Source organism: Triticum urartu, chromosome 6A (genome assembly GCF_056163025.1).
Source record: "Triticum urartu cultivar PI428250 chromosome 6A, HENAU_Tu73, whole genome shotgun sequence".
NCBI classification, from domain to species: Eukaryota; Viridiplantae; Streptophyta; class Magnoliopsida; order Poales; family Poaceae; genus Triticum; species Triticum urartu.
In genome coordinates, this window is record NC_141878.1 from 5546560 (window position 1) to 5560543 (window position 13984).

At 44.9% G+C, this 13984-nt stretch overlaps 1 protein-coding gene across 1 annotated transcript in view; it reads right to left on the reverse strand.

The window, feature by feature from the left end:
• The window catches only part of LOC147963007 (uncharacterized), a 149438-nt gene extending 145706 nt beyond the window's left edge, over positions 1–3732 (reverse strand). The window contains exon 1 of the mRNA XM_087529441.1: positions 3488–3732. Within this exon, the coding sequence (XP_087385567.1) occupies positions 3488–3732 (245 nt within the window). The remainder of the gene's footprint in view (positions 1–3487) is intronic.
• Positions 3733–13984: the final 10252 nt, after the last annotated feature.

Here is a 13984-nt window from a genome sequence, read left to right on the forward strand (position 1 = left end):
GGCTGGTGGCTGCTCGGGCGCTCCGGCGTAGGCGGGGAACGAGGCGGAGTGCCACCACATGCCGGAGAAGGAGGCTGAGTGCCCTGATCACTCGCCGGAGGAGGAGGCGGAGTGCCCTGACTCGCCGGAGGAGGAGGAGGAGGCGGAGGCGGAGGCGTCTAGTTCGGAAGGTTGATGAGCTCCTTCCGTCATAGGCATGGAGTCTTCAGAGTAGAACCTAGCCGAGTCTCCCCTTCACCGGTAGGGTGGTCAAGCTCGAGCTCCTCAAATCCTTCCGTTATTTCATCCACCATCACCCTAGCATATCCTTCTGGAATTGGCCGGCAGTGAAAAGTTACACCAGGTTCAGGACGTGCAACAGAGCCAACAGTCGCCTTGATTTTCATATTCATCCATTGCGTCATAAGGTGGCAATTGTGAGACTCCGTGATTAAGTCCACGGGGTAGCTAGCAGGAGCCGTGAAGACAGGCTCCTGAAGCAGCTTCGTGGAAGCCACGCTGCTTCTCCGCTGAGATGGCGGTGTAGCTTCGGGTGTAGCAGCTTCGGCAGGTCGCGTGCTGCGGGCCTCATCTCGTTCCTCTAGTGCTTGTACCCTTGCGTGCAGGTCCTGTAGTTGGGTCAACTCCTTTTTCTTCTTCCTCTCCCGGCGTTTGTAACCGCCTGCGTCGGGAAATCCAGCCTTCCACAAAAGGGAGCCTGGTGTGCCTTGTGTCCGTCCGGGGTGCTTAGGATTCCCGAGGGCCTCTGTGAGCTCATCGTTCTCTCTGTCCGGGACGAACGTCCCTTGCTGCGCCTTTTCAATATACTCCTGAAGCTTCTCGATGGGTGTGTTCAACTGCTCGTTGGTCCAAACGCACTTCCCTGTTACAGGGTCCAATTTCCCCCCAACCCCGAAGAACCAAGTCCTGCAACGGTCTGGCCAGCGTCGCGTCTCTGGTTCGATCCCTTTAGCAATGAGGTCATTCTCAGCCTTGTCCCACAACGGCCGGGCTTTTAGGTAGCCACCTGACCCCGTGCGATGGTGATGCTTCTTCTTTGCAGCATTTTTCTTGTTTGTCGCTGACATCTTCGCTGCTCTCTTAGATTTCTTTTTGGTGACAAATGCGGGCCACTGATCTTTGATCTTCTCAAATCAGCCGATGAATTCTGGAGTCTTGTCTTGGTCAACAAACGATGATTTTGGCTCATTCTTCCACCTCCTGAATAGCTCAGCCATCTTCTTAAGAGCATAAGCCTTGATCATTGGCTTTTTAACTGGATTCTCCGGATCCTCCTCTGGCAGGAAGGTGAAATTTTCCTGCAGCGCGGTCCAAAGATCAGCTTTCTGCCCATCGCTGACATAAGACACCTGAGAGTCTTTGTCCTTAGGCTTCAACCATTGCTCGATGCTGATCGGGATCATGTCCCTAACTAGAACCCCGCACTGAGCATTAAATTTTTGCTTGGTCCGGTGGGGTTCAATCGGTTGGCCAGCACGATCAATTTCGATGATCATGTACCTTTCATCTGAGCGCAACTTTCTCTTCGGGCCTCGTCTCGTTATCGAAGTGTTGCTCGATCCGGAGGGCTAGAAAAGAAGAAAAAGAAGAGAGTTAATATGTGTACATACCAAAAACAATTAATGCATCAATTAGGTATAGTCAGCACATGCTTAATTAGTTAATATATATACCTGGCCGGACTCCGTTCGGTCACCGGAGCCGTCATCACGGTGTCCTTCCCCCTCCATTCGGTCACCGGAGCTGTCATCACAGTGTCCTTCCCCCTCCATTCAGTCACCGGAGCCGTCATCACGGTGTCCTTCCTCCTCCATTGTTTGATCATCGTCGTCGTAGCCTGCTTCTTCATCATGTCTTTCCAGAACATCGGTGCATGTGTCATTGAGAAACGACAAGACGGCATCACTTCCATGTGCGATTATCTCCCCCAACACCACTTCTTGTGCTTCGTCTCGGGGGTGCGGATCCATAGTTTCTGCAAATATTTACAACATGGCGATTATTATTCAAACATGATAGATGGATATATTAGTGGCAAACGTTGAACTAGCTAGCTAAGCATAATAAGGAATCATATTAGTGGCCTGGCCTCGACGCTTCTCTAGGGTTTGGGGTGGCCTCGATGACAACGCTCTTTTAACTTGGTAAATTTGGGTGGCCTCAAGAGAGTTTGTCGATCGGGTAGGGGCGCCGCGGGAGGGGGTAGGAGACCGACATCGTTTTTTTCTAGGGTTTGGGTGTCCTCGAGAGTTTTGGTCGAGCGAGAGGGCCGGGGGGTGCTCCCGTGGTATAAGTTATCACGGTCGAGAGGGGGTATATCGACAACGACAACATACGACGACCCCTCGACCCTCGAACCCTCGGCGACCCTCGACCCTCTACCCTAGCTAGTTCCCGCCCATCGCCCCTCAAACCCTCGGCGACCCCTCCCCCTCCCCCCCTCATGTCGAAGTTATCGGGGACGGGGTATATCGACAACGACATACCCGATAAAAAATAAGAAGACGAAGAAGAAATAAAAAGAGGAGAAGAAGAAAGGAATAAAGGAGAAGATCGAAGAAAAAAAGAAGAAAAAAAAGAAGAAGAAAAAAGAGGAGAAGAAGAAAGGAATAGAGGAGAAGAAGAGAAAATAGAAAATACTATTTTCTATTTTCTCTTCTTCTCCTCTATTCCTTTCTTCTTCTCCTCTTTTTCCCCATTTTGTCCTCTTCTTATTTATTTCTCCACTTCTTCCTCTCCTCTTCTTCTCCTTTTTCTTTTCCTTCTTCCTAAACTAAATATAAACTAAAATAATCCTAAAATTAAACAAAGTTATCGGGACGGGGTATATCGACAACGAAGAAAAAAAGAAGAAAAAAAGGAGAAGAAGAAAGGAATAGAGGAGAAGAAGAGAAAATAGAAAATAGAATATTTTCTATTTTCCTCTTCTTCTCCTCTTCTTCTCCTCTATTCCTTTCTTCTTCTCCTCTTCTTTTTCTTCTTTTTTCCTCTTCTTATTTATTTCTCCTCTTCTCCTCCTTTCTTCCTCTTCTTATTTTCCTTTTTCCTCTCATTCTTTTTCTTCTTCTTTCCTTTCCTAGCTAGATATATAAAATTTTTCTAAAAATGTAACTTTTGCATATATAAAACTTTTCACTCTACATTTTTGTACATATGAAAAAAATAAAGTTGCTATACAAAAGTGCACAATTTTTATGAACAAATTACAACATCTACTAGACATCTAAATAAATATAACTACAAATCCAAAATTTTCCTAATCTTAAAACTAAACTAAACATAAACTAAAACAACCTAAAAACATGTAAAAACATCTAAGAATAGCATCTAAAAACTTCTAAAAAAACATATAAAAACATCTACAAATATAATAGCACCGCGCAGGGGCGGATCCAGGGGCACGGTGGAGGGGCCGGCGCCGGCGGGGCAGGGTAGGGGCGCAGGGGCGCGGGACAGGGGAGGGGCGCGGGAGCAGGCTGGTGCTCACAGCGGGCGGCGCGTCGGGGCCTGCAGGGGCGCGAGGGTCGACGGCGCGTCGGGGCAGAGGGCGTTAGTGGCGACGGCGCCGACAGCGACATTGAGCAGCCTGACGGCGTCGGTGGCGGCGACGACGACAAGGTGGAGCAGGGGCGTCGGGCGGCGACGGCGACGAGGAGGAGCAAGAGCGTCGGGGGAGAAGAAGTGATGGATTTCATCGAAACTGATAAGTGTTTTCTTATATACCCAGGGCATTGGTAATGGTTCGTGGCACAAACTGGTACCAATGCCCCCTTTAGTCCCGGTTGGTGCTACCAACTGGGACCAAAGGTCTCTTTTCAGCAGCCCAAAGGGCGGGAAGCGGAGGCCTTTGGTCTCCGTGGACCAAAGGCCTCGTGCTCCCCGTGGCCAAAACTTTAGTCCCACCTCGCTAGTTGAGAGGGGCGCGGAGTGGTTTATAAGCCCCACTGCCGCACCCCTCTCGAGCTCCTCTTGATTGCAAGCTTACGAGCCTAATTGTCACTACTATGCCTGATGGGCCTTCTGCGGGCCTGAATCCTGGCCCATGGTAGAGTTTCTAGTCGTATTCAGGCCGTGGTGGCCCAGTAGTTGGCACTTTCTTTTTTATTTTTTTGTTGCTTTATTTATTTTATTTTGTTTCTACTTACAACAAAAAACCTTACTGTTGCTATTTTTATTTATTTTATTAAAGTTTATTTATTTTACTTTTATAAAGTTTATTTTGTTTCTACTTCTTTATTTTATAAAAGTTTATTCTATTTTGTTTCTACTTATTTATTGTATTAAATTTTAATTTGTTTTATTTTGTTTCTACTTATTTATTTTATTAAAGTTTATTTTATTTTATTTTGTTTCTACTTATTTATTTTATTAAATTTTAATTTATTTAATTTTGTTTCTACTTTTTATCAAAGTTTATTTTGTTTCGTTCTGCTTTTCATGTTTTGAACAGAAAATACTGTGATAATTTCAGTGGCATGAATTTTATATAATTTTAGTTTAAAAAATACTAGGGGTTTATAAAAGCTTTTTAGTTCATTCCTTTTGCTATTAGAGTTTTATAAAAGTTTTTTAGTTAATTTTCTTTTTGCATGGTATCATCATTTCATCCACATAGCATGTGCAAGAAATTAGAGAGGATTACGGCAAAAACTGGATGCACTTCGTGTACAAAACGGACAATCTCTTTCGAAGTATAAGGGTTTCATACGGAAACTCGTCTGTTACAAAGGGATTTCATTTTTTTGAACTTATTTGAACTTCCAAGTTTTTCTGTGTTCAAAATGCACCATTCAAAGCCACGTCATCAATTTTCAACCCTTTCTGACTTCATTTGTTATTTTTCATGCATTTACTAATTATTTTGAGCTATAAGACCCTGAAATTGAAAAGCACTACAAATGAACTCTGAAAAGGTTGAAAGTTGGCATGGTATCATCATTTCATCCACATAGCATGTGCAAGAAAGTAGAGAGGCTTACGGCAAAAACTGGACGCACTTCGTGTACAAAATGCATAATCTCTTTCGAAGTATCAGGGTTTTATACGGAAACTCGTCTGTTACAAAGGGATTTCATATTTTTGAACTTATTTGAACTTCATACTTTTTCTGTGTTCAAAATGCACTATTCAAAGCCACATCATCAATTTTCAACCCTTTCTGACTTCATTTGTTATTTTTCATGTATTTACTGATTATTTTGAGCTATAAGACCCTGAAATTGAAAAGCACTACAAATGAACTCTGAAAAGGTTGAAAGTTGGCATGGTATCATCATTTCACCCACATAGCATGTGCAAGAAAGTAGAGAGTCTTACGGCAAAAACTGGATGCACTTCGTGTACAAAATGCACAATCTCTTTCGAAGCATCAGGGTTTTATACGGAAACTCGTCCGTTACAAAGGGATTTTATTTTTTTGAACTTATTTGAACGCCATACTTTTTCTGTGTTCAAAATGCACCATTCAAAGCCACATCATCAATTTTCAACCCTTTCTGACTTCATTTGTTATTTTTAATGCATTTACTGATTATTTTGAGCTATTAGAGCCTGAAATTGAAAAGCACTACAAATGAACTCTCAAAAGGTTGAAAGTTGGCATGGTATCATCATTTCATCCACATAGCATGTGCAAGAAAGTAGAGAGGCTTACGGCAAAAAATGAATGCACTTCGTGTACAAAACAGACAATCTCTTTCGAAGTATCAGGTTTTTTTTTGAAGTTTGAAATATCAGGGTTTCATACAGAAACTCGTCTGGTACAAAGGGATTTCATTTTTTTGAACTTATTTGAACTCCATACTTTTTCTGTGTTCAAAATGCACCATTCAAAGCCACATCATCAATTTTCAACCCTTTCTGACTTCATTTGTTATTTTTCATGCATTTACTGATTATTTCGAGCTATAAGACCCTGAAATTGAAAAGCGCTACAAATGAACTCTGAAAAGGTTGAAAGTTGGCATGGTATCATCATTTCACCCACATAGCATGTGCAATAAAGTAGAGAGGCTTACGGCAAAAACTGGATGCACTTCGTGTATAAAATGCACCATTCAAAGCTACATCATCAATTTAGTACATATAGCTCTCATGGATAGATAAGTGACCAAATTAATAGAAGTTCATCATCACATTAAAAACAAAGTACATACATAGTTCTCATTGAACAACATATAGCTCTCCAGATCATCTAGTTAAACCATACATTGAAACTATGTGAAACCTTTCAATGCAACAATAAATGTGATCATAATCACAACCATGGTAAAAATTGATCCAACGACATAATGATACCAAGCCACGGTATGAATGGCATATTTTCTAATCTTTCCCATCTTCAACCGCATTGCATCCATCTTGATATTGTGATCATCGACGACATCCGCAACATGCAACTCCAATATCATATTCTCCTCCTCATTTTTTTATTTTTTTCCTTCAAGTAATTGTTTTCTTCTTCAAATAAATTTAACCTCTCGACAATAGGGTCAGTTGGAATTTCCGGTTCAACTACTTCCTACATAAATAAAATCTATGTCAACTTGATGGGCATAATTGTCATAAACAATAAATGAACCAAATAGTTATAAAAGATAATATATACCACATCCGAATCATAGCCAGGACGAGGGCTGACGGGGGCGGATACCAAAACCATCGCACTATATAAGCACAAGCAATAATAAAAGTAAGAAAATTAGACAACTATCTATCTAACGTAAGAATTTTTTTTCTTTCAGAAGAAGATAAGAGGCTCACCACAGTGGTGCAGGCGACGAGATCGGCGCGGGCGATCGACGGCGGTGAAGACAGGGACGGGACGTGACGGACCGCTAAACCTAGAAAAATCTCGGGGAAAATGGAGCTTGGAGGTCGAGCTTCGAGAGGAGAAAGCTTAACTAGCGTGGCTTGGGCATTTCATCGAACACCTCGTGTGCATAGGAGGTGAGGCCGGACAGAAAAAACAAAGAACTATGGAGCGCTCTGCTGCAGCAACGGGGTATATATAGGCAACTCATTTGTCCCAGTTCATGGCTGGAACCGGGACTAAAGCCCAGCCTTTTGTCGCGGTTCGAGCCAAGAGTCGGGACCAATGTTTGTGGGCCAGGAGCGAGGCCCATTGGTCCCGGTTCGTGCCTGGAACCGGGACAAATGGGTCCATACAAACCGGGACCAATGCCCACGAGGCCCCAGCCGGCCCCTGGGCTCACGAACCGGGATGAATGCATCCATTGGTCCTGGTTCGTGGAAGAACCGTGACTAATGGGCTTGAAGGAAATATGCCCTAGAGGCCATAATAAAGTTATTATTTATTTCCTTATATCATGATAAATGTTTATTATTCATGCTAGAATTGTATTAACCGGAAACATAATACATGTGTGAATACATAGACAAACAAAATGTCACTAGTATGCCTCTACTTGACTAGCTCGTTAATCAAAGATGGTTATGTTTCCTAACCATGGACAAAGAGTTGTTATTTGATTAACGGGATCACATCATTAGGTGAATGATCTGATTGACATGACCCATTCCATTAGCTTAGCACCCGATCGTTTAGTATGTTGCTATTGCTTTGTTCATGACTTATACATGTTCCTATGACTATGAGATTATGCAACTCCCGTTTGCCGGAGGAACACTTTGTGTGCTACAAACTGTAACGCCACGGATATAACTTTCCCAATTTGTACTCCAACTCTTGCCATTTCCGGTGTTAAGTTATATTTATTTCTCGGGTTCGGGTCTTTGTCTCCGTGTGTTGTTTTCATTTTCATGCATCTCATATCATGTCATCATGTGCATTGCATTCGCATACGTGTTCGTCTCATGCATTCGAGCATTTTTCCCCGTTGTCCGTTTTGCATTCCGGCGCTTCGTTCTCCTCCGGTGGTCATTTCTAGCTTTCTTTCGTGTGTGGAGATTAAACATTTCCGGATTGGACCGAGACTTGCCAAGCGGCCTTGGTTAACTACCGGTAGACCGCCTGTCAAGTTTCGTACCATTTGGACTTCGTTTGATACTCCAACGGTTAACCGAGGGACCGAAAAGGCCTCGTGTGTGTTGCAGCCCAACACCCCTCCAATTTGGCCCAAAACCCACCAAACTCTGCTCCATGCTCTAGAGCGTTCGATCACGATCGCGTGGCCGAAAACCGCACCTCATTTGGACTCTCCTAGCTCCACTTATGCCTATATATACACCCCCCCCGATTTCGGATCTCTCCCTCTCCCCGAAACCCTAATCTCAGATCTCCGCCGCACCGGACGTGTCCGGCCGCACCGGACAACGTTCGATCCACCCCGCAGCCGCCACGTGGCCGCCGTACCGCCGCCGCCGCCGCAACCCGCTCGGGCCCGGGGCAGGCCCTCCCCGGCCCGGAGCCGCCTCGCCGCCCGCGCCCGGAGTCCCCTCGCCGCGCCGCCTTCTTCCCCGTCACCGGGCCCCCGCCGCCGCGAGCACCTTCGCCGGGCCACCGCCGCCGCGAGCACCTTCGCCGGGCCACCGCCGCCGCCCGCCGGAGCTGCTGCTCCTCCCGCTCCCTTGCGCGACCCCGTGCCTCGCCGGACCCGGGACACCGGCGACCTGAGCCGCCGCGCCTCCCCCTGCCCGCGCCGGCCTGCCTCTCCTCCGGCCGCTTCGAACGCCGGCAACGACGAGCGAACTCCGGCGACCCGATCCGCTACAGTGCCGCGTCGCCAGATCTGATCCGCGCTACAGTAACCCTAATTTTTTTTCGCGAGGTGGTTTTTTTTTCTCCAAGTCCTGAAATTCTTGATACATATGCTCCTGTTCGCGACTCCGTATCTCCGCATCCGTAGCTCCGTTTTGGGCATATAATATATCAAAATGTTCTTCTCGACGAGTACATCATTTCATTCCATTGCATCATTTTCATTTGAGTTCATCTTGATGCCCAAAATGCTGTTAGAAGGAGGCTTCGTGAGTTAATTGTCAGATCTGCTAGTTCATCTTAGACTTTTGTCATTTTTGCCATGATTATTGTGTGCATGCTATGTCTGTGAGTCCTTCATATGTTTTGTTAAGCATCTTGTTATCTTTCCAGAGGTGCAACCCATGCATTTTTAGGATGTGTGTGGTGACTTGTGCAAGCTTGCAAAGTGAGGCACCCGGTAAATCTGTTTTCAGAGACTTAGTAGTTTTCACTAAGTCTGGGATTATTTAGTTCATGATGCCATATGTTCAGCTTGTTTCCTAGTGATCCGTGCCTCTTTTGAGGATGATCATTAAAGGAGTTTTGTTAATCATGTTATGCTCTATCCATCCATATCTTTGCTTGCAATTATGGAGCACCCTAGCTTGAGTCAATCGAGCTCTACTTTTGCTTCGTTGTGAATCTGGGCAGATCGTCAACTTGTTTGCGATTTTGCCGATGTTATTGTAGTTGATCCGTGCATGCTATGCCATTGTTCTTGCCATTTCTAGCTAGCATTTTGTGCCTTCTTAATGGATGTATACTTGTTGCTTGTTTGTCTTGTTTGGGTAGAGCCGGGAGACGAGTTCGCTAACGAGGAGCCCGTTGAGTTTGCTTTTGAGGATCCAGTCAACTCTGACAACTGTGCAGGCAAGGTGATCATACCCTCGAAATCACTACTATCTTTGCTATGCTAGTTTGCTCGCTCTTTTGCTATGCCAATGCTACGATGTCTACCTTTTGCTTGTCAGCCTCCCAATTGCCATGTTGAACCTCTAACCCACCATGTCCTAGCAAACCGTTGATTGGCTATGTTACCGCTTTGCTCAGCCCCTCTTATAGCGTTGCTAGTTGCAGGTGAAGTTTGGAGCCATTCCTTGTTGGAACATTTATTTACTTGTTGGGATATCATTGTATTGCTATATTATCTTAATGCATCTATATACTTGGTAAAGGGTGGAAGGCTCGGCCTCTCGCCTAGTGTTTTGTTCCACTTTTTGCCATGATTATTGTGTGCATGATATGCCTGTGAGTCCTTCATATGTTTTGTTAAGCATCTTGTTATCTTTCCAGAGGTGCAACCCATGCATTTTTAGGATGTGTGTGGTGACTTGTGCAAGCTTGCAAAGTGAGGCACCCGGTAAATCTGTTTTCAAAGACTTAGTAGTTTTCACTAAGTCTGGGATTATTTAGTTCATGATGCCATATGTTCAGCTTGTTTCCTAGTGATCCGTGCCTCTTTTGAGGATGATCAGTAAAGGAGTTTTGTTAATCATGTTATACTCTATCCATCCATGTCTTTGTTTGCAATTATGGAGCACCCTACCTTGAGTCAATCGAGCTCTACTTTTGCTTCGTGGTGAATCTGGGCAGTTCGTCAACTTGTTTGCGATTTTGCCGATGCTATTGTAGTTGATCCGTGAATGCTATGCCATTGTTCTAGCCATGTCTAGATTGTATTTTGTGCCTTCTTAATGGATGTATGCTTGCCTTGCCATGACTTGCACCATGGTGAGTGCATCGAGCTCGTTTACATGCCTTCTTGAGTTATATTTCAGCATGTCTCAGTTTTCACTAAGTCTGAAAACTGATTGTGTTTTAGCTATGTTCGTGTGCCCGTTAGTATATTTTGTGAACCCTTTTGGCCCCAGGTCACTTTGGGTCTTTTGTTAAGCTTGTTGAGTAGCTCCATGCCATGTTCTTACTTGTCTTAATCAGGTCTTGTTTCATGTTGTGTTGCTGCTCCGAAGAGGGCTTCGTGATCTGAAATTTCAGACAAGTGTTAATTTCACTAAGTCTGGAATCTGTTTTGCATTTGCGTTTTTGCCATGCTTGTTTGAACCTCTTAATGGATGAATTGGCCGTGGCTCAGTGCTAGTCTTTTGTTAAGCATCTTGTGTGCATCCCTTTCATATATTTTGTTATCATGTTTGGTGGCTGTTGCATGTTCATTTCATTGCATTTAGATGCCTACTCGCTGTAAATCGCAGACCGGTGTCATTCTTAAAACGCTTGCCATTTCCAAACCGTAACTCCGATTCCGATGATCTCTATATCGTTTTCAAGCGATTTCATCTCATATTTCCAGTGGCACCCTTGGAATTCCAAGTTGAGGCCAGCTTCATGCATTTCCTGTCATATCTTGCATTTTGCATCCCGCATCGCATCCCGCCTAGCATATCATCATTTCATCATATTGTTTGAGTTTGCACGTGGTTGATTGTATCCTTGTTGCTTGTTTGTCTTGTTTGGGTAGATCCGGGAGACGAGTTCGCTACCGAGGAGCCCGTTGAGTTTGCTTGTGAGGATCCAGTCAACTCTAACAACTGTGAAGGCAAGATGATCATACCGTCGAAATCACTACTATCTTTGCTATGCTAGTTTGCTCGCTCTTTTGCTATGCCATTGCTACGATGCCTACCATTTGCTTGTCAGCCTCCCAATTGCCATGTCAAACCTCTAACCCACCTTGTCCTAGCAAACCGTTGATTGGCTATGTTACCGCTTTGCTCAGCCCCTCTTATAGTGTTGCTAGTTGCAGGTGAAGATTGAAGGCCGTTCCTTGTTGGAACATTTATTACTTGTTGGGATATCATTATATTGCTATGTTATCTTAATGCATCTATATACTTGGTAAAGGGTGGAAGGCTCGGCCTCTCGCCTAGTGTTTTGTTCCACTCTTACCGCCCTAGTTTCCGTCATATCGGTGTTATGTTCCCGGATTTTGCGTTCGTTACACGGTTGGGTTATAATGGGAACCCCTTGATATTTCGCCTTGATTAAAGCTTTTCCAGCAATGCCCATCATTGGTTTTACCATTCGCCACCTAGCCCCTTTTCTTTCCCTTGGGTTCTGCAGACTCAAGGGTCATCTTATTTTAACCCCCCGGGCCAGTGCTCCTCTGAGTGTTGGTCTAACCGAGCGATGTCCGGGGCTACCAGGGGCAACTCTGGGCTGGCCTACCCGACGTCTTGCTCATCTGAGTGTGCCCTGAGAAAGAGATATGTGCAGCTCCTATCGGGATTTGTCGGCGCATTCGGGCGGTGTTGTTGGTCTTGTTTTAACCTGTCGAAGTGTCTTGAATTACCGAGATACCGAGTCTGATCGGAACGTCTTGGGAGGAGGTCTATTCCTTCATTGACCGTGAGAGCTTGTCATGGGATAAGTTGGGACTCCCCTGCAGGGATTGAACTTTCAAAAGCCGTGCCCGCGGTTATGGGCAGATGGGAATTTGTTAATGTCCGGTTGTAGATAACTTGAACCTTAATTAATCAAAATTGAATCAACTGAGTGTGTTACCGTGATGGCCTCTTCTCGGCGGAGTCCGGGAAGTGGACACGGTGTTGGAGTAATGTTTGCGCAGGCTGTTCTCTAGCTTCTCGCTCGTGCCTTGCCTCCTCTTCTCACTCTCCTTTGCGTATAAGTTAGCCACCATACTTGCTAGTCGCTTGCTGCAGCTCCACATATATTTGCCTTTCCTTCCTATGAGCTTAAATAGTCTTGATCGCGAGGGTGCGAGATTGCTGAGTCCATGTGGCTCACAGATACTATAACTCCAGATGCAGGTCCAGGTGATTCTGCTCCAGGTGACGAGTACGAGCTCAAGTGGGAGTTCGACGAAGACTCTCAGCGATACTACGTGTCTTTTCCTGATGATCAGTAGTGGTGCCTAGTTGGGGTTTGATTGGGACCTTGTCGCATGTTGGGTTCTTTTCCATTTTGGCGCCGTAGTCGGGCCATGAGTGTTTGTATGATGGATGTTATTTATGTACTTTGATGTGACGTGGCGAGTGTAAGCCAACTATGTTTCTCCCTTTTCTTTATTATGCTTTACATGGGATGTTGTAATGATTGCCTAACTTGCGACATTGCTTTCAATGCGGTTATGTCTCTAAGTCGTGCCTCGACACGTGGGAGCTATAGCCGCATCGAGGGCGTTACAAGTTGGTAATCAGAGCCTTCCCCGACCTTAGGAGCCCCATTGCTTGATCGTTTTTAGCAGCCGAGTTGTGTCTAGAAAAATGTTTTGAGTCATTTAGGAATTATATATCGGAGAGCTTAGGAATTCTTTTTACTTCCCAGTCTCCTCATCGCTCTGGTAAGGCATCCTGACGTAGAGTTTTGACTCTTCTCTTCTCAAATTTCACTAAAAAAAATTTAGGATCACGCGAGTATCTTGGAATCGTTCCGATGGCTTATGATGAGAACATTGTCTTGGTGCCTCCTGTCAGGGGTTTAGTGGAAGTGTCCCGGGGAGTTGAGCTCTGAGGTGTTGTCATCATAATTTTATCGTTGCAATTCTGGAATACTTGAGATATGTTCGCCGACATCGAAAATCTCTTTTATGCAGTTCGTTGGTGAGATAACCTCGACGCCACCCAGTACTGGGGCGGTAGTTCGGGAGTATCGCCATAACTTGTATAACGGATGCTTTTCGAAGGTTGAGGTAGATGGTTTCCGAAGTTTTCTTGGTTATGTGTTGAAGGATGGATACAGCTGGATGTAGGAATTGCTAGTTTGGGTGAGATATTATGCTTCCCCTGTATCCCCAACACCTGATTGCATAACCGGAAAGGTTCGGGAGTTTCATAGGTGGGAATTCTAGTAGCTCTAGTTCTTCTTCCACGGATATTGGTTTGAGATTGGGATTTCTTACCGATTATTCGTTCTTGATCCGTACCTTGTTGATTTATTTCTCTACCTTAATTCTACGTGGCTTCTCAATTTATGGATATGTGACCATTTGAAGAGGAATGCATTCGTTCATTTTGTTCGGATGTGAAGACTATATATTGCAATTTTCATTCCGTTGGTTTCAGCTTCATTTATCTGTCTATGTGCTAACGGTGGTCAACCTCTTCAGGATGGCTCCCGCTAAGAGCACCAGTCAGAACCAGAATCAAGATCCGCCACCACCTCCACCTCCTCCAGAGGCATGGCAAGCTGTGATGGCCGCAACCAATGCAAACACTCAGCTGATCATGCAAATTCTTCAAGAGCGCAATCAAGGCAGTCAAGGGAATCAAGGCAGCAATCAGAGTC